Genomic DNA, 27,961 nt, shown 5'->3' with positions numbered 1-27,961 from the left:
GCTAGTTTATTTAATTGTATTTATTTGTAGCAATTGTGTTTAATTTATTTATTGATAGTGTAGTGTTAGGTTAATTGTAGGTAATTGTAGGTAGTTTATTTAATTATTTTATTGATAGGGTAGTGTTAGGTTTAATTATAACTTAGGTTAGGATTTATTTTACAGGTAAATTTGTTATTATTTTAACTAGGTAACTATTAAATAGTTAATAACTATTTAATAGCTATTGTACCTGGTTAAAATAATTACAAAGTTGCCTGTAAAATAAATATTAATCCTAAAATAGCTATAATATAATTATAATTTATATTGTAGCTATATTAGGATTTATTTTACAGGTAAGTATTTAGCTTTAAATAGGAATCATTTATTTAATAAGAGTTAATTAATTTCGTTAGATGTAAATTATATTTAACTTAGGGGGGTGTTAGTGTTAGGGTTAGACTTAGCTTTAGGGGTTAATACATTTATTAGAATAGCGGTGAGCTCCGATCGGAAGTTTAGGGGTTAATAATTGAAGGTAGGTGTCGGCGATGTTAGGGAGGGCAGATTAGGGGTTAATACTATTTATGATAGGGTTAGTGAGGCGGATTAGGGGTTAATAACTTTATTATAGTAGCGCTCAGGTCCGCTCGGCAGATTAGGGGTTAATAAGTGTAGGTAGGTGTCGGCGACGTTGTGGGGGGCAGATTAGGGGTTAATAAATATAACATAGGGGTCGGCGGTGTTAGGGCAGCAGATTAGGGGTACATAGGGATAACGTAGGTGGCGGCGCTTTACGGAGCGGCAGATTAGGGGTTAAAAAAAATATGCAGGGGTCAGCGATAGCGGGGGCGGCAGATTAGGGGTTAATAAGTGTAAGATTAGGGGTGTTTAGACTCGGGGTACATGTTAGAGTGTTAGGTGCAGACGTAGGAAGTGTTTCCCCATAGGAATCAATGGGGCTGCGTTAGGAGCTGAACGCTGCTTTTTTGCAGGTGTTAGGTTTTTTTTCAGCTCAAACAGTCCCATTGTTTCCTATGGGAGAATTGTGCACGAGCACGTTTTTGAGGCCGGCCGCGTCCGTAAGCAACTCTGGTATCGAGAGTTGCTTTTGCGGTAAAAATGCTCTACGCTCCTTTTTTGGAGCCTAACGCAGCATTTGTTTTAACTCTCGATACCAGAGTTAAATTTATGGTGCGGCCAGAAAAAAGCCCGCGGAGCGTTAACAGCCCTTTTACCGCCGAACTCCAAATCTAGGCCTATGTCTTTGAAGGCCGCCTCTAATCTCAATGCAATTTTGACAGTTTTTCACAGCTAGAGGGGGCGTTAGTTCATGTGTACCATATACATAACATTGTGTTCACGCCCGTAGAGTTACCTAGGAGTCAGCACTGATAGGCTAAAATGCAAGTCTGTCAAAAGAACTGAAATAAGGGGACAGTCTACAGAGGCTTAGATACAAGGTTATTACAGAGGTAAAAAGTATATTAATATAACAATTCAAATTCTGGAATAGACTGCCCCTTTAATATAACAATGTTGGTTGTGCAAAGCTGGGGAATGGGTAGTAAAGGTGTTATCTATTTTTTTAAACAATAATAATTTTGGTGTTAACTGTCCCTTTAAACTTAAACTATGAGCTGCTGCATATTGCCTAGCTTTAGTTAAGCACAGAGGAAGACATTAAAAACAGACAACCAAACCATAGTAAAATATTGCATTTTGGATAACATATATATTTAAAAAAGATGACTAGATTGTATTTTTCTTATTTCCTTTACAGATACTGTGTAGGAAGTGCACAACACGTCATCTGCTGAAGGTGTGAGACATTGGCAGGAATCATTTTAAATACTACAGGAAATGCATATGATTCATTGTACATATGTTTAACATATTAACAGCTGTAAGCATTTATCAGTGTTCTTTTAAAGCAACAGGGACACTGAGCAAAGTGACAAACAATTAGAAATGTTTACTGATTACAACTGTGTTGATTTGAAACTAATTTACTCATTTTTCTGGCACATTACAGTAGTAATAGCTTTTAGCTTACACCTAATTTAGTTACTAAACAGGTGTGTAATGATCAGGTGGGGACAATGTATGTATACATATTTATATTCTTAAAGGCACATGAAAGTCAACATTAAAGAGACACTGAACCCAAATTTTTTCTTTCGTGATTCAGATAGAGCATGAAATTTTAAGCAACTTTCTAATTTACTCATATTATCACATTTTATTCATTCTCTTGGTATCTTTATTTGAAATGCAAGAATGTAAGTTTAGATGCCGGACCATTTTTGGTGAACAACTGATTGGTGTATAAATTCATCCACCAATAAAAAAGTGCTGTCCAGAGGTCTGAGCAAAAAAACAACTTAGATGCCTTCTTTTTCAAATAAAGATAGAAAGAGAACGAAGAAAAATTGATAATAGGAGTAAACTAGAAAATTGCTTAAAATTGCATGCTCTATCTGAATCACTAAATAAAAATTTTGGGTTAAGTGTCCCTTTAAGCAACTTTCTAATTTACTCATATTATGAATTATTCTTCATTCTCTTTGTATCTTTATTTAAAAAGCAGGAATGTAAAGCTTAGGAGCTGGCCCATTTTAGGTTCAGCGCCCTGGATAGCGCTTGCTTATTGGTGGCTACATTTATCTTACTAGGACAACGTAAAGGAATTTGTATCACTGGAGAGTTGATTGCATCCTTAGTGAATCTAACCATTTTTGTATTAAGCACAGAGCAACCAAAGAGGTTATTCCAGGTTGCTGTTTTCATCTGCCCTTGTAATAAACACAAGCTACAAGGCAATCCTAACTAATAACTGCCTCAGTGTTTGTAGATGTTCATCTTTTTATTGCACAATGTTATTAGAGCTAGCAACGTGTTTGGCATTTGCGTAAATCCCACAAGGGATATGTACATATAGTTATAGCTTAGCTGTGAAAGCAGGCACTAAATATATTGTCAAAAGAACTTTGGCACAGCGATCATAGCAGCAGTGAATTACAGAACACCCAAGGTGGCACCCTGTCACATATGAGATGTTTGCCTGGCTTAATTGCAATATGATTCTTTATTTACAGGGCAGGGATTCCTCTTGAAGCTAGGATTTAAAGTGTAAGAAACCAAGATGGGAAGTGGCACTGTGAAAATGTTTCTGCTAAGATTTGTGACAGACAATAAAGATTTTTGCAGAGAATTATCCAGGGAGATTTAAGATCCATAAGAGAAAAGGCAACAATTAAAAATGTAATGCTGCAATCTATTTGCAGCTGCATACTTGTACACAATAGAATATAAAAATCTGTAAACTCATTCTTCACTTAATATATGAAGCTGAATATTTCAAGATCAGGGTAAAGCAGGTAGAGACACATTTCCCATAGAGTACACAGTTGGCTAGGGACACCTGTTGCAGTGGGGTACCTGTTGTCAGCATTTTAAAGTAGAATTGCATAACCAATGCATACTGAAAAGACAATGCAAAAGCATTTAGGGGCAGATTTATCATTGTCTGTCCAACATGATACGCTGTAGCGTATCATGTACGACAGACATCGCTAAATGCCGACAGCATATGCTGTTAGCATTTAACATTGCACAAGCAGTTCTGGTGAGCTGCTTGTGCAATGCCGGCCCCCGCAGATTCGCGGCCAATTGACCGCTAGCAGGGGGTGTCAATCAACCCGATCGTATATGATCGGGCGGATTGCAAACTGCAGCCTCAGAGGCAGCGGACAAGTTATGGGGCAGCAGTCTTTAGACCGCTGCTTCATAACTGGTTTTTTTCCGGCGAGCCTGTAGGCTCGCGCGAAACAGGGGCATCAGATTTGGCCCTTGATAAATTGGTCCCTTAATCGGAATTTTAAGTGAAAATTTTTTTTCTGATAAAGTTACATTTTAATTCCCCCTGCATCATGTGAGAGCCATCAGCCAATCACAAAATATATATATTTATATACCATAAATTCTTGCACATGCTCAGCAGAAGTTGGTGCCGCAGAAAGTGTGCATGTAAAAAGATAGTGCACATTTTGGTAATCAAAGTGAGCTATAAAGTTTTTTAAAATTGCATGCTCTATTTGAATGGGACTTTAGTGTTCCTGTAAATATATGAAAAATTGTTGAATGCCGCTGAAGTTAAATGTTAAGCAATTAAGGAAGTCTAGAGTAGCCAATGCCTGGGCGGGATTGTTAACCCTATAAAAAACCATCACTGTGTGCATGTTCTTTTCCATAAACATAATTTGTTTATTTAGAGTTGTTGTTATAAATAGCTATGTTTATTCATATAGCTGGGAAACAGTAAATAAAATATGTATCAAAATAGCAGTTTGTTTTCGATAGGCAACATCAATAAGGTGCCCATTTTTATGAAATCCTCTTTGTGATAATATGACATTTTTTTAGACACTGTTAAAGCCAAAAGGGTTGATTGAACCGGTTTGGATGGTATTTTGCATACAGATTTGGGTTATTTCTTTTAAACATAAATGTATCTATATATAGAATTATTTGGTTTTAAAAATTGGATAATGTTATTTTTGTTTACAGTGTGGTATTGTATTTTTTTTGTGGGAGTTTATCTCATTTAAAATAATTTGGGGAAAACTAATCTGCAGTTATGCATAGCATCTTTGGAGAAATTTGTGATAACAAATTGGATTTGAAATTGGATTGATTTGGGAAAATATTATTTTCAGTTGATTTGAGATAAGACTCACAAAAATGGTAAAATAAAAATGAACCGAGTAAGAACCTAAAAAGTGCTGCTTGCATGCGGCATCTCATGCGACAGAGTTTACATTTCCGATTTTTTATTTAGTTTATCTTATATTTCATGATAAAGTATTTAGATTAGCTGATTTCTCTCTGTGCTCCGTTCAAACACATGGTTTTAATCTAATAGCAAATTCCTTGTTCCCACAATAATGTAAATTAGCTGAAATTTTATTTAAAATGGAAAAAAAAACTGTCAAGTTTCTATCATGCTTATAAAAGAGCATGATTTAAACATTGCAAAAATTATTTCTGGCATAAAAATGATGTTAATTTAAAGCTGTGAATTTTTATTTTGAAGCTAACAGGACGTAGCTAGGCCTTAAAGGGACATGAAACCCAAAATTGTTTTTACATTATTCGGATAGAGAATACAATTTAAAAAAAGTTTCCAATTTACTTCTATTATCAAATTTGCTTTGTTCTAATGTTATCCTTTGTTGAAGAGATATTTAGATAGGTAGCGTGCACATGCCTGAAGCACTACATGACAGGAAATAGTGCTGCCATCTAGTGCTCTTGCTAATGTATAAAAATTTTACAAAATTGACGCCATTAAGTGCTGCAGACACGTGCACACTCCTGATCTTACATCCCTGCTTTTCAACAAAGGATAACAAGAAAATGAAGAACATTTGATAATAGAAATAAATTTAAAAGTTGTTTAAATTTGTATATTCTATCTGAATCATGCAATTTTATTTTTGGGTTTTATGACCCTTTAAAGCCTGATTGCTTACTGGCTGATAAGCAAATTATCCAATCCTTTGGTTGACAGAGACAAACATTAAAACAAACATTTTTTTAGTATAGGAACACCCAATTAAAAAATAATAATAAAATACCCTCTTTTTAGAAAAAAAAAATACTTTTGTGTCCCACTAAAGGAACATGGTACTCATTTTTTTGTCTCAGTTCCATCAAAAAGAGAATGTTTTAAATTGTAATAAAGTTTTATTTTTGAAAAATGTCCGTTCCTATGCTGAATAAACCAGTGTTTTCTGTGGGAGGTGTCCCTATCAGCCAATTAGCAGCAGAGGCCCATAACTCAGATATACACAATCCTGGACTTCCTGTTTCACTTTAAAGTTACGCACCTTTTGAACATGTTTAACTGCTGCTCTTTAATATACAATAATTGTTTTGAGTACTGTGTCCCTTTAAATGTGCATTTTGCTGTATTCTCTACACTCTCTCCTGCCTTCAGGCTGTGCCTGGTGTTTGGATTCTGCCCATAAGCTACGTACATCTCTGCACAATACTCTCAGGCTGTCACTCCTTGCTCTGAACATTTCCTGTAGAAATTGCAGCATCCTAAGCCTCTGTCAGTTACCCTTCGTCCCAAGCAGTAATGGCATGTAATTGTATTATGATGTATAATTCATAAAGCACTCTTCATAGACTTTAATGCTTTCAATCACTCAGTCTACACAAGGAATTTCAAAGTATTTGAGGAGGCGTGGCATATGCATAAGAGGAATGACAACCATAGTATATTATATGAGGAAGAAGTAGCCTGTACTGAAAAAATGCATGAAATATGCTGGAAAAGTGTGATGCAGGTCTGATATGTGTTTGGGAGCAAATAGTTACTTTATAAGAGACATTAGTAAGAAACTGAAAATAGTATCTATATGAGATCTAGGGTTTAGGTTCCCCCAAAAAATACAAAGTAGGTCCCACCCTATTGCAAATAAGGGGCCCCATTACACCATGTGCTTTATTATGAATTATTATTTAGCATGGTATGGGTTACAAACTTACGCATTGTATTAATATACACACTAATGGTCTTGTGGTAAAAAGAAGGAATGAATCTGTGTGATACAGACATAGAGATAGATGTTTCATGGGATGTAGAAGTGATGGGTGAGATTAAAGTGCACTTAAAGACCACATTGTGGCCCCAGGCTTTAGGTCAGACAGTTCCTCTCTAGAAGAAAGCAGCACAAAGGTTATATTAAGCAGAACTCAAGTCACATTTATTTTTTAAAATAAATACATATATATATATATATATATATATATATATATATATATATATATATATATATATACATTATAGATATGTTTGTCTTCGTGCTGCAACAATTATATACTGATATTAGTGCAGGGTATGAATTATAAACTTAAAAGGCTATAATATATATAGGGCTAGATTATGAGTGGAGCGCAATAGTGTGCTTAGGTGAGCGCGATATATGAGCTCCACTCAGTAATACCATTGCAGGTAAATGTGAGCTGATATTTCTGGTGTAGTGCAATGTGAATGCGACTTTGCATTCCGGAAAGCCTCTCACGAGAGCGTGCTTCCATAGGCTCCATTGGGAGCCTCTTTTTCATGCCGGCAGCCACGGCAAACAAACTAGCGTAGAGCAGGGGGCAGATCGAGCAGTGTTGGGCTACAATAAATAAATCTATATGTATATACACACATTAACACATACATATATATGTATATAAGCATATATATACATATATATATATATATATATATATATATATATATATATATATAGAGAGAGAGAGAGAGAGAGAGAGAGAGAGAGAGAGAGAGAGAGAGAGAGAGAGAGAGAGGGAGAGGGAGAGAGAAAACACACTCCCCTATTGACCTCCATGTAAAAGCACTTTAGATGCCATTTATTTTCTCACACCCCACATCCCCTCACTTTAACCCCTTATTACTGCTTTGTGCAGTTTTTAAAAATAAAATAAAAGTAAAAATGGTCATATTAATTGTACATGATAATGTACTGTCCTCTTTATTTTGGGGCCATTTGGGCAACTTTTTATTTTTAGCCAGAGGTCTGACTTCTGGGTAATTGCGCTTAGCGCAAAGTGAAGCTGCAAGCTCCTGGTCACATTAACCAGCCACTTGTAATGGCTGGTTATTTAACGTGCGCCCGTAAAGGGGCAAATTATGGGCGCACGTTGATAACGCTCCACTCGTAATCTGGTCCATAGTTTGGAGAAATACAGTTTAATTAACAGATACATTAAACACCAAATGTAACCCACTCTATATATTAATTTTTTTTGTACATATTGTTTGTCACAAACAAAATCTTTTATTTTGTCTTATTTTTTAAGGGGGTCATTTCATTCACAATTTGTTTATTAAAGAAAATCTATTTGTCTGCTATTGCCTATGGGGAAAATCTTCAGCGCAACAGAGGTACAGCTGGACAGCTGCCAAAACCTAAATAAAGCTAAAGTGGTACTAGTGCTACTTCTACAAGCCAAGAGCAGCACAAAACTAAAGATTTCTTTAATATTCATTTAATTTGGCCAATAGCAAAAGTGAAGCTTACATACGTACTGGCTGACACAGAAGTCAATCAACTTACAAGGCCATTGCTAAATTGTTATTAAACAGTGTACGTTTGCACTTCTGATGCCTGTAGAAAAGCATTTTACGCCTTTAGAATAACAGTTTTAACTACATTTTTTGTTGCATTAATTTTTTTTACATTTTTTTATTTAAAGGGCCCCTTGTTTATCGTTTCTGGACTAATGCAAAGAATATGGAAACATTTGTTATTTTTCACGTGCACGTCTTCAAGTAATGACCTCTCTTTAGATTGAAAGAAATAGTGTAGCAAGCATTTCCTCACATTGCATCTGCTTAACAGCACTGTTTTAGAGTATGTTTGCCTCAGTGCCAGTGCTCCCATCAACCCCTAAATATGCTATTAGCAGCCTAGTGTGCGCTTGTTTACATACCGTGTTAGGCTGCCAGTAGCCTGCAGCTATTTTTTTTGGTTGGTTGCTGCACCACACACCTCATAGAGAGAAAGCAGAGCACGCTCACAAGCTTCTGCTTCTGATGCCTTTGAATGGCAGTTCAGTAAGAGACTACATAACCGTTAGACATCATACGTTCAAGGTAAAAAGGTAAATGTTTAACCCAGCTGACACCAAATATACAATAATAAAGCAACATGCATCTGAGATCACTTATTGGAAAGAAAAATCTCCACTATTAAACAAGCTGTAAATGACCTTCTATATATGACACAGTCAATGTAACTTTATAATATTTTAAGGGGAATTTTGAAAAGGGCATTATTTCCTCTTTTTTCATGTACTTAAAATTCATCATACACTAAGATTTCAGCTATTTATTAATTATATGTGGAAAACAACTCCAAGGCACATTTCTATATTGTTGCTGTCATGAAATTAGCAGTCACTTGTATTTCTCACCCTGAGGTTTTTAAAACTTTATTGTATAATTTCATACTTTGCACTTTTAAAATTTAGATCAACTACCTTTTACAAATATTTTTTAATCTAGAAATGAAAACATAGTTAAGTTTTGAGTCACAAGAATATATATATATATATACAGTGAGTGCAGAATTATTAGGCAAATGAGTATTTTGACCACATCATCCTCTTTATGCATGTTGTCTTACTCCAAGCTGTATAGGCTAGAAAGCCTACTACCAATTAAGCATATTAGGTGATGTGTATCTGTAATGAGAAGGGGTGTGGTCTAATGACATCAACACCCTATATCAGGTGTGCATAATTATTAGGCAACTTCCTTTCCTTTGGCAAAATGGGTCAAAAGAAGGACTTGACAGGCTCAGAAAAGTCAAAAATAGTGAGATATCTTGCAGAGGGATGCAGCACTCTTAAAATTGCAAAGCTTCTGAAGCGTGATCATCAAACAATCAAGCGTTTCATTCAAAATAGTCAACAGGGTCGCAAGAAGCGTGTGGAAAAACCAAGGTGCAAAATAACTGCCCATGAACTGAGAAAAGTCAAGCGTGCAGCTGCCAAGATGCCACTTGCCACCAGTTTGGCCATATTTCAGAGCTGCAACATCACTGGGGTGCCCAAAAGCACAAGGTGTGCAATACTCAGAGACATGGCCAAGGTAAGAAAGGCTGAAAGACGACCACCACTGAAAAAGACACACAAGCTGAAACGTCAAGACTGGGCCAAGAAAAATCTCAAGACTGATTTTTCTAAGGTTTTATGGACTGATGAAATGAGAGTGAGTCTTGATGGGCCAGATGGATGGGCCCATGGCTGGATTGGTAAAGGGCAGAGAGCTCCAGTCCGACTCAGACGCCAGCAAGGTGGAGGTGGAGTACTGGTTTGGGCTGGTATCATCAAAGATGAGCTTATGGGGCCTTTTCGGGTTGAGGATGGAGTCAAGCTCAACTCCCAGTCCTACTGCCAGTTTCTGGAAGACACCTTCTTCAAGCAGTGGTACAGGAAGAAGTCTGCATCCTTCAAGAAAAACATGATTTTCATGCAGGACAATGCTCCATCACACGCGTCTAAGTACTCCACAGCGTGGCTGGCAAGAAAGGGTATAAAAGAAGAAAATCTAATGACATGGCCTCCTTGTTCACCTGATCTGAACCCCATTGAGAACCTGTGGTCCATCATCAAATGTGAGATTTACAAGGAGGGAAAACAGTACACCTCTCTGAACAGTGTCTGGGAGGCTGTGGTTGCTGCTGCACACAATGTTGATGGTGAACAGATCAAAACACTGACATAATCCATGGATGGCAGGCTTTTGAGTGTCCTTGCAAAGAAAGGTGGCTATATTGGTCACTGATTTGTTTTTGTTTTGTTTTTGAATGTCAGAAATGTATATTTGTGAATGTTGAGATGTTATATTGGTTTCACTGGTAAAAATAAATAATTGAAATGGGTATATATTTGTTTTTTGTTAAGTTGCCTAATAATTATGCACAGTAATAGTTACCTGCACACACAGATATCCCGCTAAAATAGCTATAACTAAAAACAAACTAAAAACTACTTCCAAAACTATTCAGCTTTGATATTAATGAGTTTTTTGGGTTCATTGAGAACATGGTTGTTGTTCAATAATAAAATTAATCCTCAAAAATACAACTTGCCTAATAATTCTGCACTCCCTGTATATATATATATATATGTATCCTCCAAAGAATGCACTCTCAGGGCTTTCACAAAAAAAGACAAAATGTATTATTACATTTTGTCTTATTTTTTTTTATTATGAGAAGAGTGCATACTTTGGAGGATATATTGATTACATTTTTGCACCCAGACAATTGGCTCCTGGTGGGTTGACCTGCAGAGTGGATTGAAGTTTTATATATATATATATATATATATATATATAAAAACAAGCCCCAGCACTGACTTGTGAGGCACTCCACTGGTATTTGTCTAAAGCACTAAATATAGATTGTCATTCATGTGTCACTTCTACTTTGGCCAGTACTATATACAGTAAATTATTTTTTAATTGCAAATTCCAGCAAGGCAATTTTTATCTCCTCAGTAATATATCTGAAGGTTTTATCCCCATTTGACTGTACTATCTTCTCATCAACTTCTATCTTTGCACATCTGATTATCTACCTAGCCCGTCTATGTTTGCTTTTGCATATATACATATCTTCTCTTGCATTAACCTTGCATAGTTTGTCTTAATAACAATAGCAAATTGATTTAGTTTCCTTTTTATTTCATGAAATTTCTGATACAGTATGAAAAAAAAATAATAATAAGACTATTAGAGAGAAAGACACAGATGCCAATCTGCAATCAAACCACAGCCATATACTTATCTGTGCATATATAATAGTCCTGGATGTGTGAATTTATTTTATGTATATTAATTGTATCTCTATATATGCATTTATATGTCTCTCTGTGCATATAAATACATGCATTAATGTACACATATATGTGTTTCTGTGCATATAAATACATGCATTAATGTACACATATATGTGTTTCTGTGCACATAAATACATGCATTAATGTACACATATATGTGTTTCTGTGCATATAAATACATGCATTAATGTACACATATATGTGTTTCTGTGCATATAAATACATGCATTAATGTACACATATATGTGTTTCTGTGCATATAAATACATGCATTAATGTACACATATATGTGTTTCTGTGCAAATAAATACATGCATTAATGTACACATATATGTGTTTCTGTGCATATAAATACATGCATTAATGTACACATATATGTGACTGTGACATATTATTTCTTTGTACCAATATTTTATTGGAATAATCTACAAACCAGTGGTTTGTAAATTGTATATATAATTTAACGATTTATGAATAAATAGATTAATGAGGACCTGGCTTCACTGGCTGATGACAATAACCTGGGACTAATTTATTTTTATTTTATCCTACGTACAAAAATACCCTTCAAGATTTGAGTTGGTTTTCTGTGTTAAAGGGACTTGAACCCCAACATTTTTATTTCATGATTTAGAAAGAGCATGCAATTTTAAACAGCTTTCTAATTTGCTTTTTTTTTTTTTTTTTTTTTTACTATTATCTAATTTGCTTCATTCTCTTGATATACTCTGCTGAAATGTATATCTAGAGAAGCTCAGTAGCTGCTGATTGGTGGTTGCACATAGATGACTTGTGTGATTGGCTCACCCATGTGCATTGCCATTTCTTCATCAACGGATATCTAAAGAATGAAGCAAATTAGATAATAGACGTTAAATGGAATGTTTTTTAAAATTGTATTCTCTACCTGAATCATGAAAGAAATTTTTTGGGTTTAGTGTCCCTTTAAATACCGAATAATGTATAAGTGCAAATAGCTAGGTATCAATAATTAGAAAACTAGGGGTATTGACAAGATTAGGCCAGAATGGGCCAAGGGATGCATAAAAATCTGCATCTATAATAGACCAGTGGTATGTGCTAATTGTAACTTGTTAGGAGATGCATGCTTTATATACTGCTAAGCAAATATTTAATTTTACTCAGGAAATACATCACCAATGTGTGGTTGATACAAGCAAATGAAAGAAATTATATTAGTATATATTCATAGTACTTCACTCTGTTTAGATACTTTACTAATGTTCTCAACATTGCAATATTCAAGAAAATACAGGTTTTAGGGTATTTCAATTAAAGGGGCACCTACCTTAAAATAAGGGAATGTGCACACTTACACAAGCATATGAAATATTTAGAGAGAAATTACTCATTTTCATGGACAACTTCCCAGCAAAAGTGGTAGCATCTAACAGTATACGTGACTGATCATGGGCAAACATTACAAACCTGATATGAAATAAGCAAGCTAGTCTGGATTAGGTAATCATTAATTAGTATATGTTATTATATTATGTCAAATACCTTAGGTAGTCTCTCAGGGTCACCCGGGTGCCTAGGTATTACTTTCTGCAACCTTTGGAATCCATAGTCAATTGTTGGTTCATTTAAAGCTAAAAACAAACAAAAAGATTATAAATATTTCTGCATAAACAGAGAATGTCACACATAAATATAATAATCGACTGGGCATTAGTGTGCTTACATTATTTTTTTTAGAATGTTGTGTTTTCCCTAAAGAGGCTAAATATAGACATAAACTTGTTGCAACTTCATGTTTTTTTTACAAAGTATCACAAATCACCATAGTAACGAAACTAAACTAATCCGAATTAATTTATAATGAAACATTAAAATTAGTTCGGATTCATACGTTTTATTCGAATGGCCATGGCGCGATAGTCTGACTGTCTGAACTATTCACAATTCCTTTGCCGTTCCATATTTATTATAAAAAAAGAAACATAGATATATTAGAATTAAATATAGTGAGATAGAACCGTGAAATAATTCCTTTTGTGTTGGTTGGAACCATCCGAATCAACGTAACATGACAGAACAAATGAATCCGAACATAACGAACTTCCGAATGCATCCAAAAACTAATGACTGCTATAATAAATCAAACTTAATGCATATGAAATGAAATAAAAAAATACTTAATCAATATGACAAAATCGACAACATTTTCAGACGTGCACATGTCTTATATAGTAGTTGAAGAACCCAAGGTAAATACTTTTTTGTTATGTTATGTTACACAAAGCCCATCGTAAACTGCAACAAATGTCCCCAAACACAAACAATCTGGTGAAAGTGTGGTCTAAAGCAATATTTCTCAACCGCGGCCCTCAAGTGCCCCCAACAGTCCAGTTTTTCATTATAGCTGAACTAGAGCACAGGTGAAACAATCAGCTGATCAGTAACCATGGTTACTAACTTGCGCTCACCCATCAGCTGATTATTTCACCTGTGCTCTAGTTCAGCTATAACGAAAACGTGGACTGTTGGACCGCAGTTGAGAAACACTTGTCTAAAGTTTTGCAATGCATTTGTTAGATATTTTATTAGGCCGGCCAATAGCAAATACCATATCGCTTTACAATAAAGAAAAAGGACATTTGCATCTCATCAAAATTACACTTTTCTATTCACCATACTGTCTCATTAGAATTATATTAATTTTATATATTTTATATAATAACTTTATAAATACAGCAAATTTGTGGCTCTATTTATTGTTAAGAAAATAATTCCCCCTTTTTAAGTCTGAGCCTCATTCTCTATTCCAAGCTGCTCAAATAGATGCTGTAGTGTCTATACATGGAAATGTGGGGGCTATTTAACCCCTGTGTGTTCCTATTACATCCTTAGGAATGATAAGTGATATTTGATCCTGACAGACATCATTTATCATTTTTCTCTTTTAAATGTGTGGGACTAATACACTCTGCATCTGTCCATCTATTAAAAAGAAGATCTACAATGAATGTATTTCTTTTGAATGTAAAAAAGGATTATTACTGAAATTGTATGAGATTCTAATTGACCCTGTAGTAATGGAAGACGCTGTAAAATCCCTCCCGTTTTTACTGCCCCCTTTCCATAGACAGGTAGAGAATCCTTTGGATTTAAAAGGACATTTAAATTGAAACACTGAGTGCAGGAACATAATTACACCAATAAAATCCTTTAACTTGTCAACTTGTAAATCTAAATGGCGATCAATCATTCCTGAGAAAGAAATAATTCTTAAAGTCGCATGATTGACAGCTCATACTTTAATATGTAAAAAAAAAAAAGAAAAAAAAGACCAAAGAAAAAAAAAATGTTTGATAAAATGGCCGTGAATGCATTTACAGAATACAATACTTCACATAGGTGTGTAAAAAGCCAATAATTACTTGTATGAATGCACAGCCATCAAGCTAAGTACTGTGGAACTTCTAGAAACTTATTTTTAAAGACTTTCAAGCATGTGCTGTTGAATTACATTTTTAAGAGGCTTACATATTCCACACAATGTTATTATTGATGGTGATATGGGATTTGCTGTGCTGCTGTGTTAGATTTTTAAAACAAAGAAATTATTTTTCCCTGATCAATCTACATTTATTCTATTTTATGATTTTGTATTACCTTTTTATATTGCCAATAGCAGCAATTAGTTAATTAGTTAATTTGCTTTGTTCCCTTAATTATATTTAATGCGATATGGAAACAATCTAATTAAGACATGTAACAAAAATTGGAGCAGAATGTCTCTTGCATTTTTAAATTGTAGAATTTATCAGGCCTTTGCGCAGTTGTGGTCTGTTGCCGTGTGCATGGCCATACAATTAATTTTACATTGGTATCTGCAGACTGTAAACCAACAAGAAACTTTTCTGTGTTTGCCTTTATACCTTTAAATCAGTGTTCCCTAGCCTAGATGTGAAAACCTATTATATGCATAGTATAGCTGTAGATATAAAACCCTTTATCCAGACTGCTTGGGACCGGAAAGTGGTTTGTATTTCAGAATATATATATATATATATATATATATATATATATATATATATATATACAGTATATATATTAACTGTGAGGTGCTTGTAAATTTAGATTGTGTAAACAAATTTGTTTGAAATTTGCCAGTTTTATGGGCACCAGCATGTGAGACCTGTCATTGAACTGATAGCATTGAATACAAAAGGGGCGTGCCTTTTCTACACTATAGGAGTGGGCAGAACAGATTCTAATTGGCTGTACTGCCTGGCTTAAAAATTGCTGTTTGGTTCAGGTAAAGTAACAGAAAAAATAATATATTATTGGGGCACACTGAAGTGTGGGACTCAATAAAATATTTATAAAAGACCAGCTTTGTGACTTTGAATAATATAATAATACTTAATATTAAATGATGGAGAGGAGTTTAGCTTTAAACTTAAAATCTGTCAATATATATATATATATATATATATATATACATACAGTATATATATATATATATATATATATATATATATATACATACAGTATATATATATATATATATATATATATATATATATATATATATATATATATATATATATATACATACAGTATATATATATATATATATATATATATATATATATATATATATATATATATATATATATATATATATATATATATGTATATATATATAGGGATTGAAATTTCCACTAGTAAGAAATTTCAGTGGACGAGTTAAAAATCTGACCTTTACCTATCTTTAACATTGAGTGGACTAGTAACTTTTTCCCTCTGGGCTAGTAATTTATAACCCCTAACTAGTAAACCACAGTGATATTTTTCTACGTGTGTGTGTATATACACACACACACACAAAATGAGGGGTATTGGTGCACATCGACCTGCAAATAAACAAAACATTTTAAATACTGCAAAAGTTGCCTGCAAAAACACCTATGCTTTTATATTAGAATTGGGACCTTAGTCACACAATATGGTCATATTCTGCTTAGCCAGTTACTTAATTACAAGGTTTCCCAATATTGACTGGTCCTAACATTACAGTACTTTGCCTTTATGGGCTGAATAATTCCTGCTTTTTCTCTTTATAATATAATTAGATTCCCTAGCTTTATATACAATTCCATTACACTGTCATGAGCACACCTGCCCTTGGGTGGGGTGCTTTAACCAATGATGTTCAGTCTCCCTGTGTTTTAAATACAAATCCCCAAAGCTTGGTTTAGAACAGCTTACAAAAAGAGTTTAAATACATATTTGGCAGTGCAGCCAATGAGACCAGTTACATAAAAACAGTGGGTATTGGCGCACACCCATCAGAAAATAAACAAAACGTTTTCAAATGCAGGTGGATGTGCGCCTGGATGTAAAGGTGGATTTTACCCGCCTGGAGAAGACTATAAAGCCATCAAAGATCCACTTACAAAAATACTTATTTATAAGGTTAAATTTGTCTGTTTTTCTCCCAGACTACAATAGTTAATCTCATTTTCCAAAGTATTATCTGTTTCTTTTTTCCAAATTACAAATTGTATTTTTTTCTATTGATTATGAGCACTGTCAGAACCACTTTAGGGATTCAGAGAAAAACAATCATATTACAGAGCCATTAATTCTTTCAAAAACTAAAGGGGGAAGAAAAAAAAATCCTCAAACCCATCAGTAGATGATTATGTTGGCGTTTGGTAACTGAAAAATGACAGAAAAAAGATTTACTCTAAACCAATTTTAGCAAAATAGAAATGAATAAGAACAGGAACCCCCCTTCCCCAACAAGAAGAAAGTTATGCTGATAAGTTTTAGAATCCCTGCATATATTAAGGGAAAACACCAGGGGATCAAATGCTCACAAAAAAAACAATAGAAATATTTTAGAAAATTCATTGAATGATCTTTAAAGCAGGGAATTCTCTAGTACAAGTTTTATTTTGTTTTACACATGCAAGTCAAACTGGAAATGTAGTGCCTATCTACCTACTGAATATCTATCTATCTATATCTATCTATCTATCTATCTATCTGTCTATCTATCTATGTCTGTCTATGTCTGTTTGTTTGTCTGTCTATATATCTATCTTTCTGTCTGTCAATCTATCAATCTATCTATAATCTGTCTGTCTGTCTATCTATATCTATATATCTATCTACATATATCTAGCTATCTATCTGACTAACTAACCACCCATCAACCTATCATCTATCTGTCTATATTTATTATTATTATTATAATATTATTATTAGTAGTAGTATTTGTATTATTATTAGCAGTAGTAATTTTAGTAGAATTCATACTAATCATTTGTAAAGCAAAGCCACATTCTATATTGTAGATAAGTACACAATAAATCTGATTCATAGCAAAAAAATATGTCTGTTTATCTACCATTATCTATATCTATCTATCATCTATTATCTACCTATCTATTATCTATCTATCTATCTATCTATCTATCTATCAATCAATCAGTCTGTCCATTTGCCTATCTATCTATCTATCTATCTATCTATCTATCTATCTATCTATCTATCAATCTATCTATCTGTCTGTCTGCCCTCTATCTATCTATCTATCTATCTATCTATCTATCTATCTATCTATCTATCTATCTATCTATCTGGCTAACCATCCATCAAACTATCATCTGTCTATATTTATTATTATTATTATTATTAGTATTATTATTATTATATTAATATTATTAGTAGTAGTTGTAGTATTTGTATTATTAGTAGTAGTATATGTAGTAGAATTCATACTAATCATTTGTAAAGCAAAGCCACATTCTATATTGTAGATAAGTAGGGATACTCATTAAATCTGATTCATAGTAAAAAAAAATCTATCTATCTCTATCTATCCATCTCTTTCATTCTACCTATCTTTATCTTTTTAAAACATGTATCCATTCATGTAAACTCTTATACCAATGATAGAAATATATCCTTCTTGCTTCCCTGTCCTTGTTATCTGTCTCTGAGTCTTTTCCCCCTGCTGGTCTGCAGCCTGTGCATTCACATTCCTGTCTCCACTCACAGCTCCTCTGGTAATTGTTCATCACAATTCTTTCTGCTAGTTTTGACAATGCTGGTTATCAGGGAATGGATTGGAGATGCATGGAGCGCGTGTGATAAACAGGTTTGCGTCCCTCGTACCCCGGCGAGCTCTCTGACACTACTTTTATCATCTCGTTTGTGCTCCGAATGAGCTCAGAGCAGCAATAGCCAGAAACAGGCAGGCGATAAAGAGCATTGATTTAACACATCTTGTTTTCAATCATGCTTATGTTTTCGTAGCTTGCGTTTCTCCTGTTCTGCGGCTTGTTGCTTTATCTGACGAGCTGAACCCTTCTCACTGGGAATGAAAAGGTCGCCCAATAAGACATGGTTTAGTGAAACCGGAACGCGCGGCAGGGAAAGTATTTTAGATAAACACTGTCAGACAGTGAAGGGGGGAATTGTAACAGCACAATTGCAAAGCGACAATACATATTACTCTCTTCTGAGCTGGTAACAAGGCTGTGATGGTTTGCTGGCTCCCAACAAGCAAAAGAGGCACTGGAAGATTATCTAGAGAACAAATGTGTTTCTAAGTTGCGGCCCCACTTACTAAGATAGAGTGGATCATAATATTGCCCATGATATGTTTAAAGGGGCATGAAAATCAATATTAAGGGGATGTGAAGCCCAAAATTTTTCTTTCATGATTCAGACTGAGCATATAATTTTAAATATATTTCCAATTTACTTCTGTTATCGAATTTGCTTCATTCTCTGAGTATCCTTTTGTTGAGGGAGCAGAAATGCACTACTGGGAGTTAGCTGAACACATTGGGTGAGCTAATGACAAGACAAGAACCATAATTGTGACTGTCCTTTTAAGCTTTTATGCTTCAGACGCTGCATGCAATGTTAAAAAATGCTTCAATTTATATATATTAGCAAACTTACGGCTAGATTACGAGTTTTGCGTTAGGGTAAAAAAGCAGCGTTAAGAGGTCCTAACACTGCTTTTTTACGCCCGCTGGTATTACGAGTCTTGAAGGTTTAGGGTCACCGCACACTTTTTTTGCCTTACCGCAAAACGACTTACGTAAACTTCGTAAAGTCTTTTTTTCTATGGAACTTCCATAGCGCCGGTATTACGAGTCTGTCCTGCGAGGCCAAAAAGTGAGCGGTACACCCTACCCTGTCAAGTGTCCTACCGCATTTAAAAGTCAGTAGTTAATTTATGGTACAACGCCGTAACATAAAACTCATAACTAAAGTGCCAAAAAGTACACTAACACCCATAAACTACCTATTAACCCCTAAACCGAGGCCCTCCCGCATCGCAAACACTAAAATAAAATTATTAACCCTAATCTGCCGCTCCGGACACCGCCGCCACCTACATTATACTTATGAACCCCTAATCTGCTGCCCCCAACATCGCCGACACCTTCATTATTTTTATTAACCCCTAATCTGCCGCCCCCAATCAACCAATAGAATGCAAGATCAATCCTATTGGCTGAATGGATTAGCCAATAGGATTGAACTTCAATCCTATTGGCTGATTGCATCAGCCAATAGGATTTCTACCTTAATTCCGATTGGCTGATAGAATTCTATCAGCCAATCGGAATCTAAGGGACGCCATCTTGGATGACGTCACTTAAAGGTACCTTCATTCGTCGTTAGTCCGTCGGATGAAGAGGATGCTCCGCGTCGGATGTCTTGAAGATGGACCCGCTCCGCATCGGATGGATGAAGATAGAAGATGCCGTCTGGATGAAGACTTCTGACCGTCTGGAGGACCACTTCTCCCGGCTTCGTTGAGGACTTCGGCCCGGTTGGATGAAGACTTCTGCCGCTTCCTTGAGGATGGATGTCGGATCTTCAGAACAGTAAGTCGATCTTCAGGAGGTTAGTGTTAGGTTTTTTTAAGGGTGTATTGGGTGGGTTTTATTTTTAGATTAGGGTTTGGGCCTACAATAGAGCTAACTGCCCTTTTAAGGGCAATGCCCATCCAAATGCCCTTTTCAGGGCAATGGGGAGCGTAGTTTTTTTTAGATAGTATTTTATTTGGGGGGTTGGTTGAGTTGGTGGTGAGTTTTACTGTTTGGGGGGTTGTTTGTATTTTTTTTAAAAGGTAAAAGAGCTGATTACTTTTAAGGCCTTCTTAAGGGCTATTGGTAGTTTAGTTTTGGCTAGGGGTTATTTTTATTTTGGGGGGACTTTTTTATTTTGACAGGGCTATTAGATTAGGTGTAATTAGTTTAAATATCTTGTAATTTGTTTATTATTTTCTGTAATTTAGTGTTTGTTTGTTCTTGTACTGTAGCTAATTTAATTTAATTTAATTGTATTTAATTTAGTTAATTTATTTAATTATAGTGTAGTGTTAGGCATTATTGTAACTTAGGTTAGGTTTTATTTTACAGGTACTTTTGTATTTATTTTAGCTAGGTAGTTAGTAAATAGTTAATAACTATTTAGTAACTATTCTACCTAGTTAAAATAAATACAAACTTGCCTGTAAAATAAAAATAAACCCTAAGCTAGATGCAATGTAACTTTTAGTTATATTGTAGCTAGCTTAGGGTTTATTTTATAGGTATTTAGTTTTAAATAGGAATAATGTAGTTAATTATAGTAATTTGTATTTAGATTTATTTAAATTATATTTAAGTTAGGGGGTGTTAGGGTTAGACTTAGGTTTAGTGGTAAATACATTTAGTATAGTGGCGGCGACGTTGGGGGCAGCAGATTAAGGGTTAATAAATGTAGGTAGGTGGCAGTGATGTTAGGGACGGCAGGTTAGGGTTTAATAATATTTAACTAATGTTGGCGAGGCGGGAGTACGGCGGTTTAGGGGTTAATATATTTATTATAGTGGCGGCGGCGTTGGGGCGGCAGATTAGGGGTTAATAAGTATAATGTAGGTGGCGACGATGTCGGGGGTGGCAGATTAGGGGTTAATAAGTGTAAGATTAGGGGTGTTTAGACTCAGGGTTCATGTTAGGGTGTAAGGTGTAAACATAAATTTTATTTCCCCATAGGAATCAATGGGGCTGCATTACTGAGATTTATGCTGCTTTATTGCAGGTGTTAAACTTTTTTTCAGCCGGCTCTCCCCATTGATTCCTATGTATAAATCGTGCACGAGCACATACGACCAGCTCACCGCTGACTTATTGAAGTGAGATTTGGAGCTCTCTTCTTGCCTTTTAACGTCGGGTTTGTAAAAACTCGTAATACCAGTGCTGTAGGTAAGTGAGCGGTGAGAGAAAACTGCTCGTTAGCACCGCACAGCTCATAATGCAAAACTCGTAATCTAGCCGTTAATTTATCCTTTGTTGAAAGGCATACTTAGGTAGGCTCAGAGCAGCATTACACTGGTGGGAGGTAGTTGGTGATTGTTGGCTCACATACTGTATGACTCTTTTCATTGACTGATCACATTTGTTCAGCTAGTAGTGAATTGCTGCTCTGGAGGCGATTTTTACCATGTGTTTAACACTTGCAAATGTACATGCAAGCAATAGTGCCATAATAAAATGCAACACATTTGCACTTTTATTAATCCCTTGACTGTCAGAAAGAGATTCAATAATTAAACATATTAAGTAAAATACAATAAATGATTTGTCAGAATATTAAACCCTTGGCTGCTAAAGAGAACTGCAACTTATTGCCACAACTGTCTATGGAATCCAAGTTGTTCATAGATGCAAAACATGGGTTCATCTATTAAAGGAAACATTAAATTAAAAATTAACCCCTCCCATAAAATATTTAATTAATGAAAATAAATAACATTGTAATATACATTTATCATTTATTTTGTCTGATTTTAATGTAAAATATCTTTGGAATTTGAACTTGTTCTAAGTGTATCTGACCTTGCAACCTTTTGTATAGACCGCCTAGGTTTGTCCTTAGAGGTATATGAAACCCAAAAAATGTATTTTGTGATTCAGACAGAGCACACCATTTTACAAAAGTTTCCAATATATTTGTATTATAAATTTTGCTTTGTTCCCATGTTATTCTGTGTTAAAGAGATACCTAGGTAGACATCTGAAGCACTACATGACAGGAAATAGTGCTGCCCTCTAGTGCTCTTGCAAATGTATAACATCCTTGCAAAACTGCTACCATATAGTACTTCAGAAATGGGGCGGCTCCTAAGCATTTCTCCTTGCTTTCAACAAATGATACCAAGAAAACATATAATATATATAGAAGTAAATTAGAAAGTTGTTTAAAATCACATCTGAATCATGAAAGAAAATGTTGGAATTCATGTCCCTTTAACTAGCAACAGCAAAGATGATCAGGAATACGGATTTCACCAGGATTTCCAGGGGTGTTTAATGGATGCTGTTGTATTAAATTAAAGGGACATAATACTCATATGCTAAATTACTTGAAACTGATGCAGTATAACTGTAAAAAGCTGACAGGAAAATATCACCTGAGCATCTCTATGTAAAAAAGGAAGATATTTTACCTCACAATTTCCTCAGCTCACCAGAGTAAGTTCTGTGTAAAAAGTTATACTTCACCTGCTCCCAGCTGCAGGTAAAAAAAAAAAAAAAAAAAAAAATGAACAGCAGCCAATCAGCATCAGCTGAGGTCATGAACTCTTACTGTGATCTCATGAGATTTGACTTAACTCTCATGAGATTTCATAGTAAGCTTCCTTTACCTGATTGGTGAAATAATATGAGAGTTCACAAGGCTCATCCCCTAAGATGTCCCAGGACAGACACTAAAATGCTGCTTTGAAATCCTTTACAATGGGAGGTGGCTACTGAGGAACTTTTGAGGTAAAATATCTTTCTTTTTTACATAGAGATGTTCAGGAGATATTTTCTAGTCAGCTTTTTACAGCTATGCTGCATCACTTTCAAGTGTTTAAACATTTGGGTATTATGGCCCTTTAAACAATATTAAAATCGTTTTAGTATATAGATATTTTGTATTGCAGTGCATAATTGTTGATAGATGCTATACATGTGTAAAATTACTGACACTTTAAAGGAATATATTCTCTACATAGACATACTATTTATATCAGCTCCTTTTCATCATTTAATTTGTATTCAAAAATTTCCAACATGGTACTAAGATCCAACAGTAATATGAATAACTTCTCTGTACATGTAATATTGTATTACATATTACAGATCCACTGCAATGGTAAATCCCCCTATGTCATCAACATAAGAATATTACATCTTGCTCAAGGTAAATAAACATTATTATAGTATCAACAGTCAGAAGTTAACAAATATCCCAAAAAAGGGTTTGGCTTGATATGATATCATCATCATTCCAAATCATTTGCTATACCTATGTAATACCAGGACTACATTTATTTGGGTGTAAATGCCATGATCAAAGACAATGGTGTGGATTCAATAAAAACCCATTTGTTATGCTCATACATTGCGGTGGGAGGGGGGGGGGGGTGTGCTAGAACATGGCAAATCACAAATTGCAGAATTCTTAGCTGCAAGTTGAGAGTCACTCTCAGTTATAATCAACAGAACAGCATCTATGTCTTTTCACCTCTATGCACATAAAACACACTCCACTATGAAGGGTACCGGCATCACAAAAATAACCTTCAGAACCTTACAGAAGGAATTAAAGGGGCATAAAACCCAAAATTTTTCCTTCATGATTCAGAACCAAGTAAATTAGATAATAGAAGTGAATTGTAAAGTTGTATAAAATTGTATGCTGTATCTGAAGCATAAAAGAAAAAAATTGTGTTTCATGTCCCTTTAATTAAAAAAAAAAATGCTCCCTCTATAAAGCAATCTACGTCTGCATCTGCAAAAAAACAAACAAAACAGGGAACGGTTACAAGTGAAATAAAAGTAAAATAAAAAATGCAACAACCCTTATCAGATTTCGAATAACGAAATATGACCTTGAGACAAGATATGTCACAAGGGCAATAGATACTGTAATTATTGTATCTATGTTACAATCTGGACTATCTATAGACCCTTTATACAGCGCCAGGACTTTTCTTCCATTGATATTTAAGATGTCTGTCTGGACGCCACATTAATTTCTGTTGTGTTGGACAACTAAAAGCTGTAGCATGCAAATCTTGGACCTGGATGTAAATATACTCATGAACAGCTTGATTGAATTAATTATATTAAAACGTGTTATACAGGGATAATAAACCCAATCTTTTTTTCTAATTTACTACTATTATGGTTCTCTTTCTATCTTTGTTTAAAAAGCAGGGATTTAAAGCTGAGGAGCCAGCTCATTTTAGGTTCAGAACCCTGGATTGCGCTTGCTTAATGGTGGCTACATTAAGCAAACCAATAAGCAAGCAAAACCCAGGATCTGAACCAAAAATGGGCCATCTCTTAAGCTTTACATTCCTGCTTTTTAAATAAAGATAGCAAGAGACTGAAGAAAAATTGATGAGGCGTAAACTAAAAAGTTGCTTAAAATTGCATGCTCTATCTAAATCATTAAAGAAAAAAATTGGGTTTAGTGTCCCTTTAAGCACAAGGGCTTATTCGCCTGAAAAAAGGCTGTGATAATTGTATGCATATTTGATACCAAGAATGTCCTATGATTTTTATGATTAAATAAAGATTGTTGCTAGTTAACTGTGAATTATAATTTGCACACGCATTTTGATGCCAGATGGCACATGAATTGCAAGTTGAACATTTTAGGGAAGTGATGACTATGAGGCCTATCTATCAAGCTCCAAATGGAGCTTAAAGGGCCATGTTTCTGGCGAGTCTTCAGACTTGCCAGAAACAGCAGTTATGAAGCAGCAGTCTAAGACATTGCCGCAATTCAACCCAATGCAGCAGTCTAAGACATTGCCGCAATTCAACCCAATCGAGTACGATCGGGTTGATTGACACCCCCCTGCTGGCAGCCCATTGGCCGCGAGTCTGCAGGGGGCGGCGTTGCACCAGCAGCTCTTGTGAACTGCTGGTGCAATGCTGAATACGGAGAGCGTATTGCTCTCCGCATTCAGCGAGGTCTTGCGGATCTGATCCGCACTGTCGGATCAGGTCGGCAAGAACTTTGTTAAATTGACCTCTATGTGACAATATATACCTGTTTGTACTGTTACATATTGTTTTGAATTGTCTGTTTCTCAAGTATGGCAGCGCAGTTTTCTCCAGATTCTGGGGTTTTCTTTGTCAGGTAAAGTCCTTACTCAGTGGAACATCAATGAAGAGACAACCAACATAGTGCAATACCGTTGGAAATAAAATGCCCTAAATGGAATATACTCACAAGCAGGTGTGTGATGAATCTCGCTTTTATAAAAAAAACAGCCAGAATCTTCTTAGTGTTTAAAGAATTTCAGTTTAATAAAATATTAAAAAGCTCAATCAGGTAAAAACTCTCTACTGGTTTTGGTGGATCAAGCAGTTATTAAATATAAATTACTTCATGCTGAAAGTTCCTTAATTTGTCTGCATCATTTGCCATGCTGAGCTCCTCAGGCCACCCACAGCAGAACTCTATTTTTTCATGAGGTGACGTTTACACATCTTAGCCAATAGCTGTGCGCCCCAGCTGGCATTATGCCAGATAGCTAGCACGCTATTGGCTAATATCACCTCTGTGATAAAACAGCGTTCTGCCATGGGCCACCTGAGGTGCTCAGCGTGGCAAACGCTGCAGACAAATAAAGAAACTCTCAGCATGAAGTATTTTATACTTCATGACTGAAAGTCCCCTTTATTTGTTGCATTGGTAAATCCTAGCATTTCACAAACACTAGAATTTTCTTTTACTTTAATAAAGTGTTATAATATGTATTTATTGTAAATATTTCACATTCCTATATTCTGCACAAAACAGAATATTTTCTAAGTATTTATAAATAGATATTCCTATATATCTGAATATATCCTATATATAATCATGTATATATAGGTATATATATATATTTTGTACCAAAAAACCATCATATATATATATATATATATTATATATATGTGCATTTATGAATAATATTCTGCTATGTGAAGAACATTGGAATGTAAAATATTCATATTTTCATCTCAGGTTAGCGCACATAAGTATATGCGATCAGGTTTTCTCGAGATTTGGATGTTTTTTTGCTTCATTGACTTCTATGGGGGAATGGGTTATCGCACAAGCGATATTGTAAGTTCAGCTTTTTGCATGCGATGGGTTAGTGCAAGAGCAATACCTTTTAACTTTCAACTCGTAATACCAGATCAAACCGATGCGCGCAAAATGTTTACTTCTAGCACAAAATAGCACTCTAGCGAAAGCACTAAATAGTGTTCCACTCATAATCTGAAGGATTAATATGTTTATACTGGCACTAGAGTAACAAAGAGCATGCCTATCAAATATATCCTGGTAAATACTTACATTTTTGTTTTTATTTGTTCGAGATTATTATTGTATATCTTTATTGAGATAAATGTTAATGTTCAGAGTAATAAGAAATTCAAACTTCTATCTCATCCTGCAGACCAGGCAAACAGTTACAGAATCCAGAGAGAATCTTTAACAAACAACTTAAGTAGCGTGAATTTACTCCCATGATCTAGACATACAAACAGTAGGTTAGCTGTGATTGTTTTTCCTACTAGGAATAGTAAAACAAATTATAAGGATTTCAAATATAAATGTAACAAATTGCATTTTAAGTTAAAGTGAAAGTAAATTTTCAAGGTTGTGATTTTAAGTTTAGTCTAATACAGTGCCCAACATTGTAGTCGCTAACTTCATTTTTTATCAAATATATCATAACTTATATAAAATATATATTTACTACTGCCATTTTTTTCTTCTTCCGGCTTTCTGCATAGAAAATATTTTTGCGTTCCCACCCGACATTTGCGTACATAAGCGTGTGCGTTCTTGTATTTGACAAGCTATGCGCATGCGCTAAGTTACACAAACTCTGCCTAACCACCTTGATGACCGATATGGAATTGCCTTTTGAAAAGCGCATGCGGCTGTCGGGAACGCGCTTGTTGAGTGAATTCAAGTTTCAGCTTTCACGCATGCGCACTATAACAAGTGGGAGGTTATCCTGGCGATTTAGACGCCAATGGGGGAACCAATCCGTTAGATATGGATTGAATCGTCACACGTGCAATACATTTTTTTTTATCTAGGTGGAGGAAAGGCAGTAATCTTCAGCAAAAGAAAAAAAGAAATAAAAATATTTGGAAAGTGATTCAAACGAATTGAAGAATGAAAGTACACTTTATTTTGAATATATATTACATTGCAAACGAACAGTGAATGTAACTTTACTTCCATTTTAATTCTTCAGAAATGTAATTTTCTCTAATAAAATTTTTTTTATGTCAATAATGCAACTCAATACTAGCAACTTGTTTTGAACATGAGTATGTCAGCCTTCTATTTTTATAGACAATATGACAGAGGAAAAGAGAGGCAGAGGCGGTTCTTGTTATAAAGAAAAACTCTCATTACATAATGAAGGGATTTTTCTTGTATAACTTTTGTAAAATGTATAAATTAATTTACATAAATTGAG

General features: G+C 34.9%; 1 protein-coding gene across 2 annotated transcripts in view; it reads right to left on the bottom strand.

The window, feature by feature from the left end:
* Window positions 1-27,961, bottom strand: part of EBF1 (EBF transcription factor 1) — a 511,782-nt gene that overhangs the window by 52,243 nt on the left and 431,578 nt on the right. For both annotated transcript variants that reach the window (XM_053718780.1, XM_053718781.1), the window contains exon 11: window positions 12,940-13,028. In XM_053718780.1, the coding sequence (XP_053574755.1) occupies window positions 12,940-13,028 (89 nt within the window). The remainder of the gene's footprint in view (window positions 1-12,939; window positions 13,029-27,961) is intronic.

This window comes from Bombina bombina, chromosome 6 (assembly GCF_027579735.1).
Source record: "Bombina bombina isolate aBomBom1 chromosome 6, aBomBom1.pri, whole genome shotgun sequence".
In the NCBI taxonomy this organism is placed as follows: domain Eukaryota; kingdom Metazoa; phylum Chordata; class Amphibia; order Anura; family Bombinatoridae; genus Bombina; species Bombina bombina.
Note: the sequence above shows the minus strand (reverse complement) of the source record. Positions and strands in the feature narration are given on the sequence as shown.